General features: G+C 42.7%; 2 protein-coding genes across 4 annotated transcripts in view; both read left to right on the forward strand.

Annotated features, from left to right (window-relative positions):
- The window catches only part of LOC130585263 (dedicator of cytokinesis protein 11-like), a 44,347-nt gene extending 40,235 nt beyond the window's left edge, over window positions 1-4,112 (forward strand). For all 3 annotated transcript variants that reach the window (XM_057385684.1, XM_057385686.1, XM_057385685.1), the window contains one exon: window positions 106-4,112. In XM_057385684.1, coding sequence (XP_057241667.1) covers window positions 106-228 — 123 coding nt within the window. In that variant the 3' untranslated portion in view covers window positions 229-4,112. The remainder of the gene's footprint in view (window positions 1-105) is intronic.
- A 3,470-nt stretch (window positions 4,113-7,582) lies between these two features.
- IL13RA1 (interleukin 13 receptor subunit alpha 1) overlaps window positions 7,583-8,016 on the forward strand; it is a 15,546-nt gene continuing 15,112 nt past the window's right edge. The window contains exon 1 of the mRNA XM_057385688.1: window positions 7,583-7,789. Within this exon, the coding sequence (XP_057241671.1) occupies window positions 7,711-7,789 (79 nt within the window). The 5' untranslated portion in view covers window positions 7,583-7,710. The remainder of the gene's footprint in view (window positions 7,790-8,016) is intronic.

Consider the following 8,016-nt stretch of genomic DNA (forward strand, 5'->3'; position numbering starts at 1 on the left):
TTGAAGACAAGGTTGGGTATCTCTTTTGCATGCCTTTTCAAACAGCTTGATTATCATAATGAAGTGAAACCTGTACTGAATTTGGAATTGTTTTGCTTTGTTTAGATCTATCATGAAGACACAATGCATTCGCCGTGGATGCAGGACTCGCTTCACGTCTTCTGTGCGATCAGCGGAACCTCTGGTGATGGGAGTTACTGCTCACTCAGACCCACTGCTGACATATAAACATATCAGCCACATTTCACAGAGCCTTCTCAGGAATTCTTGGAACTGTATAAAGGATGTTTAAAACCATCCATGTTGAGCAAAGATTCAATTGTGGGGTGGTTTGGTTTGTTTTGGTTATTTTTTTTTTTTTCCACAAAAAAAAAGTTACCATGCTTTCAAACAGGGTGCTTGCTTATTTTGCTGAGCAACATTGAAAGTGCCTGGACATTGCACCACTGTGCTTGTTTTCTACTATTTTTTTTAAGCTAAATGAATAGCAGGACGTGGAAAGGCAGTTATCTAAATATGTTTTGAATTGCTGAACTATGAATCGAAACCATGAYGTACTATGTAAAGTTGTACAATGGAATATAATAAAATGTAAAACTACTTTGTACATAGAAGGAGTATAGAGTATATAGAAATTAGCATTATATCMTATTTGCTGCTAAAAGCTTTGTTGGACAGGGGACATGAAGGAGAAATTGTAGTCACTGGTGAGAGACCTTTCTCTTCTAAAAAGTGRCTTGGGGTCCAGACCCCCCTATTGCACTCAACGAGAGTAAACTTGCCCTAGGCTGGAATAACTAAAACCTAAGTCAGAAATKATAAATTTCATACATCCTCAGAGCAGATATTTCTAAAGTAATCTCCATGAAAGCTGAGCTTACTGGAGCTGATTCCAATTCTGGGTAACCTTTCCCAGCTGCCGGAGAGGATGGATTGTACTCACTGAGGGCAAACCTGAGAGATTTGCCATTTCATATGAGTTTTCCTGTTTGACACTCATAGTCTCACACAAATATAAACTCTGAGAACAGCTTAAATTGAGTTGTAAATTATAAGGTGCTTTAACACCTTTTGAAAAAATTCCAATAATCGGAAAGATGCGATTTAAAAAATTGCAGCACATCAAAGTAACATACTAAATTGAGGGATTTGTTAGCACCGTAAGTCATGCATGTTCCCTCCTTTTAAACAGATCTGTTCTCTCAAATCTCATTGTTTTTGTCTGATAGGTAGTTGGAGAAAATATATTTTTCAGGGTTCTTTCATTCCTTCTTCCCCTTCCCAAAGCTTTCATACATCCTCTGTCCCTTTTTTAATAATACGCTTCAGATTCAGGAAGAAGAACACAGTTCAGTAATTCTTTTATCCAGCGACATTTTTAACATCTGTGTTTTTCAAAATCCTGTCAGTTGTAAATATGGTTCCAATATGGGAAGGGTGGGGGTTTTAAGGATATGTATCAAAATGCCATAATAAAAAGACTCCAGCTGGGTATTTAGCTTGGCTGCAGTGTCTATAAAATGTTAAGCTTCTAAATTTTTGTGACAAAAAATATCCTCAAATAGTAACTGGACCACATTTCAAAGTGTYTATTGTGCATGATTCTAAATTCCTGCAATTATTTGTCTTCTGAGGAATTAATGTCGTGATCCATAAATTCACCCATTAGCTGTTTCAAGCAAAATACAGATGTGCCTACAACAAACCTGCCATATTTCTGCTTGTATGTGCTTTTGTGCCAGACAGACTCTAAATTTAGCACAAACAGAAAGAGGAAGAGAGACTAGAGTGTTTAAATATGTTTACACCTTCCTGATTGTTACCTTTCAACAAATAATATTTAARAGCATGTAGTGAGAGTTTTCCAAATTGCTTTACTCGAAGGTGTGAAGCTCGTTAATAGTTGATCCAATACCAGATTTTTTTTGAGCTAATTGACTTCTAAATATCAGTACTAAAGGCTTATCTTGACTACAATCAGCAATGATGAGACATAGACATGCAAAAGCTCTTGCACTGTAGCTCTTTTAAATACCACAGGTAACCTAACAGTTTTCCTGGATTTACAGGGAGATCATTATGCATGTTTTGTGATGTTTTTAATCTTCTGAGATATCATTGTTGGCTGAATTTTTGTATTTTATTCCTTATTTTTATTGGAATTCCAGTGAAATTCTTACTCGTATCTTCAGGTGTCTTTAATGGTCCAAGATGAATTTTGATCTGTGTTTCTCAAGTTTTGGTATTGGAGTTGTCCTGTCATTTCACTCTCGTGTACTGGAAGGCTTTCTCAGTAATTTGGCCGAAGTAGAAGTGTTTAGCACCAGTCCAGTTAGCATATATACAGTCATTGCATTTCAGAATACACTTATATGAATTACAGAAAATATATGCCCCAAGGATTTGCCTTCATTTCTGCTAAATATTTTTTCTGGATTTTCTACAGAAAAAATCTCCTTTTTAGATAGGTTATAAAAAGACTGGTTACAAACCAACTGGTTTTTCCTTCGTGTATTCACCAATCTAGAAAGGATGGAGAGTGGCCATTATTTTACAGCTGTGTGTGGACAATGGTGCCAAGAAGATGATCACATTTCTCTATGTGTCCTTTTCCTATGTAATTGTCACAGTTTAAAGAAATGCTCAAGATTTTTTCTTAATTATGGCTGAAACAGCTTAATTCACAGATCTATCTGGAGAGTATATTGTATATGTGCCTGTTTTATGTAGCAGGTACTCACACTGCTACTCTTTTGAGAAGAATAGAAATGTCTGCTGTTCATCAACATTTTGGTTTTCTTATATTGCCTAAGGAATGCTAGGAATTTTTTCATCTTGAAAAATTAGTGGGATTTTAAATTACATCCTGGCATGCGCTCTTTCTGTGTCTCAGTTTGGCTACACTGTGTATTTGAGTGCTCTAATCATTTTTACTGCAAGACTGCTGTGTAACACATCAAGTATTCAGCATGGATGCATTGGTAATTTTGCATAAAAGGAAAAGAAAAGGGATGAAGTATCTGTCTGTGAGGATTAAGAGCTCTTGGCTACTCTCAGTATCAGGGTTGGTTTGGATAATGGTTTGTGTCAGAGCCAGATGGTTTGCAAATAGCACAGACAAATCAACAAAGSGTCTGCCAGCATTTAATRTGCAAKAACTTGCTTTTAGAGACTTACAGAGAGAGCAGTGCAAACATTTTCTCTGACCTACTGCTTTTCTCTCGGCASAGGGATTAGAAAGTAGCATTTTAAGAAAAATAATTTCAGAGCTCCACTTCCTTCCTCCCCAAAAAATCCGGAATGAAGAACTTACTGCAGCAGAGGATGTGCTTTTACATGCTACTTGGTATTCTAAACTTCTGCTAACAGGACTTTTCAGGAGATAGGCCAGCAAATGAAAAATCATAGATCAGGGAATACCTCTAGTGGGTAACCTGTTTATTTTCTTCCAGAAAATTTTTGAACATACACAACATTGTATTTTGATACAGAATAAGACTACATAAACATAATGCCTTTGTCTCAGAGTCGGTAAAATAAGTTTGTTTTCCCTTTCTGTAGAGACAGAATCCATGGACTTCACAGTATGATTTGATTAATGTGGCCCAAAAGAACTGGAGAAGAACATAGGTGGAAATCATAAAAAATTTGATAGAAATTATCTACACCTTACTCAATTTACCCACCTGAGGAGAGTAGCTCCCCATGTTGATGTGAGRTTCACTGAGCTGAGCTCTCTGACTAAACAAGGGGTTCTTACAGCATTGAGGAACACTCTGTGCAGCCAATTCTTACGCAACCACAGACTGTAGTACCGTAAATAACACGCTTGTGCCAAGCAAAGGGGAACCAGTTGTGATACACACATAATATTTCAGCTATTCTGGATGAAAATWACTCTCTGCTCSTGTAAATTTAACGCCTGTTGCTACAGAATCATACCAGGAGTGCTCTTATCCTGCATGTTGTATCTGTGTGTGTTGTAGAGCCCGGTTTACCCCTCTGTGTGTGAAAGAGCAGCACCTCTCATTTGCCTTGGTTCTCAAGGGCTGTGCTGGACACCGAGGATGCACAGAGCTGCTCCAGAGCTTCCTGACACCAGCCCTCCTATACTACTCCTTTTACTTTCTTTTTTTTTTTTTTTGAATTATGAATAATTCTGACCAAAAGCCAGGGGAAAAAAATCATATCACATTGAAATTCAGAGAGTTTATTCCCGGTCAAAAAAAATGATTACACAAACAGGAAAAATAAGTGTTGCAATAAATAAATTTTGCCTAGGGTTTTTTTAATTTTTTGTTCATTTCACAGAACAGGGTGTAAGATACCACTGTAAGATTCATGGGACTAAACCTTATGTACTGAGCTATCACATATGCTGCCTCTAAAGAAGATTACCATAAAAAATCTTCAAACACAGAAGTACACCAAATGAAATGCTGAACACAGAATTATTCAGCAAATAAAATATGTTGATTTAGAAATCCTAACGCCACACATCCAGCTCCGGGAAATCCCAAAATCATGATTCATCAGGAAACCAGGAACAGTCATGCACACAAATTTATCAATAGAAAGACATGAATCAAAAGCAAGGAAACATCCCAGCAGATCACCCTACTTCTCTAAAGAATGTCCAGTAAGTTTGTGGTCAGGTTTTTGCTCTCTTTTGGAGTCAAGATTTTTAAACTCAGATTTTTGCTCTTTGGGGATGTATTTAATGTTGTTCTTCAGCTAATTCAATTTCCATGGTGGGCAGACTGATGTATTTGCCCAGGTCAGGCAGTTTTACCAGCTCCTATATGATGTAAAGTAAGTCAGGTGTAATTATTATTTACGTCCCCAGAGGATAAAGGACAAACTGCTTYTCCTACTGCTGTCTTCTGCCACTGAGGCTCTCTCAAGTCTTGGCCCAASAGCTGTAAAACCAGGTTTGTACCCTGCCCCCCTGCATGGCTAAAGGAGCTACTCCCTTGCCAAATAAATAGGTGAATTAAATAGATCTTGRTGCTTTGGGAACTATGAGCTGAAAAGTTGATGTGTGGGCTTGCAGCAGAATTTACCAGAGGGGAGTACAACATTTGCACAAACGTGCTTGGTTCCACGTCTGCCCGAAAGTTTTCCTCAAAGGAGGTGGGGTTTATACCACATAATTTCTATTTCTGGGGGGGCTTGGGCAGCAGTTCAGAGAGAGTTTGCAGAGTTGATGCCGTTGTGAACAAAGATCACAGAATTCTAGATGTCCCCAAAGAACACTGAGGTCAAAAAGGGAGAAGCCACATGAGTCAGACTGGGTTTTTTCAGCTCAGTTTTGAATTTTTGTGCTCAGATCCAGCTGTCTTCTATTTGAGCCCTTTYTTTAACTGTCCCCAGCCATCTTCTGAAGAGCTGTAATTACATCAGTTGAGCCCTAAATTATTGACAGAAACCACTGAAAAATCAGAAACACCACTCATCATTGGTGTGGAGCGACTGCTGGTCCCAAAAGGGACAATTCTCCACAGCCCTGTGCTGCCAATGACTGCTGCCTCTTGCTGGACTTGGTAATTGTGCAGCCACACCAGACATCAGCACCGCTTATTAATCTGATTTAGGGAATTTTCCTTCACAGAGGAAAATATCGTTGGATTTTTTAATTACATCTGCAAACTTGCTGCATGGCACAATCACTGGCTTCGGTTGTGTGGGTGGAAAGGCAGGAACACAGAGCCAAGGGCAGGTCAGCAACATGATGGTGAATCAGTTCACACCGAGCAGGAAGCCATAGCTCAAGTACTCGTTCAACAGATCATTTGAAAGATACCTCAGGTGTGTCTGTACGAGTCCCACTCACTAGGGCAGCATTGGCTCACAAGAACATGAACGAGCACATTTGCAGAGAAAGATGCAGGACAGGACTCCGTGAGATTGAGAAATGAGAAGTTTCTGGTAGGTGGCAGGGATTAAAGGCTCTGGCAGCTGTTGTGTTTGCTGTGAATCGGATGGGGATGTCACAACGAGTATGGAATATTTGGGGAGAAGGCMGAGAGAGGGAGAAAATGTTTCATCTGCCGACAGCGATGATGGGCAGGCTGCCAAAAGCAGTGAACATTGGATGTGTACTTGGCACTACCTCCCCTGGGAGAAGGAGCGGACAAAACAGAAAGAAGGAAAGAAAATACCAGCAAGGAAACTGAAAGCAAGAGAGAGGTTTCTTGGAACAACTCTGCTCTACAAATGTCCTCACCAGCAGGCATAGTCACGCTTGCTCTAAGCAGTTGCACAATCTGATCTCTGTCACAGAAATGTTCCACATCCTGGAACTTTAAACCACGTTTTTATTTGATTATAATTGCGGGTCCTTGGGCACTTTCTAACAACAACTAGAAACCCTCTTATTTCACAGGAATATGAAAACAAACAGGCAGAAAAGCAAAAAAGTCCAATATTAACACAGGATATTCCCCACCCTATCATTAAAAGATCCACTTCCCTTTTTCTAGAACGAGCATCTAAAAAGCACTGCAAAAAAGCAATGCTTGCAAAACTCCTCGAGGAGCTGAGTAAATACTGAAACATTCTGTTGGCTTAGGAATAAGTAAGTTTCACTAACAAATCTTGGTTTGCCTTGAAACTTAGCCAGTTTCCTCTCTGTTGGATCTGTACTATTTTTAGAATACCTGTATTTGGGTGGTAACTAGAACCAAGCTTGCCAGCTATCACAAAATTCTAATTCAGAAGGAAAAGTCTTACCCCAAATATTTTATTATCCTGCAATTTATCAAAATATCACTCATATCATATTCCCAATTCTGTCAAAATTCTGGAAAACTTCTTGCTGCATACACCTATAAACATGAGAGCAAAATTCCAAGTGGCCACACCACCACATCGTATTTGGAAGGGGCCGCAACAGAGGATGTCTGGGGAAATTTGTAAAAAAAAAAAAAATTAAAAAATAAAACAAAACCAAAAAAACCCCAACAATATGCATTTTTAGCACAGATAAGAACTGTAGAAATTAGGTAAATTTTCAGGAGGGATTTCGAAAAGCAGAATTCTGCCAGAGGGTCAATAAGTGGTTCTGACATCAAGAGAACTGCGCGGGGCTGTGCGGGACTTGCCTGGGAGAGGATATAATTGTCGGAGGCAAGTTCCAGAGCAGCAGCAGACGACCGGTTGTAAAAGGAAAATGACTTTGAGTCACAAACCGAGATGTGTGTGGGTCTGTGGCCGCGCTGCAGTGCGGGGTGAGGGGACACGGAGGGCACGGGGCTCGGGGAGACGCCGACAGCTCCGGCGGAAAGGAGCTCGGTGGTTTCGGGGTCTGCTCCAACCTCAAGGAATCGGCTCTCCCAAGTGTTTCTGTGCTGARCGTGCGGGAGGCAGCGGCGGCAGCGAAGGGCAGGGCAGGGGCGGCACATGGGGCGACAGAGGGTGACAAGAGAGGGAGGGCAGTGCTGGCAGCGTGCGGCCGTGGGACGGACCGTGGGACGCTCCCGTTGGTGCCCAGCCCCGCTCCCCGGGGCGGTGCTGCTCAGGTGGCGGGGCCGTGCCGCTCCCTCCCGGCTCGGGTTACCTGGGCGGGCCGCCCGTCCCAGCCCGTCCCGTCCCGTCCTGTCCCGTCCCGGCTCGGCCCGGCCCGTCCCGTCCCGTCACGCCGCCCTTCCCGGCTGGCCCGGCCCCTCGACGGGAAGTGGAGCGAGGGGGCCGTGCTGGGGCGGCCGAGCCATGGCTGTGTCCGGAGCTCCGCTGCYCTGTCCGCTCCTGCTCGCCGTGTGCTGGCTGCTGGCCGCGGGGACRGCGGCAGGTAGGGACGGGAACAAGGGAAGAAGGGACGGGAAGGGAAGGGACGGGAAAGGAAAGGACGGCGGGGCGCGGGACCGGAGCCGGCTCTTCTCCGTGTCCGCGGTGCCGGCTCTGGAGCTGCTCCGGGCTCCGTTCCGTGTCCGCGGTGCCGGCTCTGGAGCTGCTCCGGGCTCTGCTCCGTGTCCGCGGTGCCGGCTCTGGAGCTGCTCCGGGCTCTGCTCCGTGTCC

This window comes from Malurus melanocephalus, unplaced genomic scaffold, assembly GCF_030028575.1.
Source record: "Malurus melanocephalus ecotype Western Australia unplaced genomic scaffold, MMel_1.1 scaffold_855, whole genome shotgun sequence".
NCBI lineage: Eukaryota > Metazoa > Chordata > Aves > Passeriformes > Maluridae > Malurus > Malurus melanocephalus.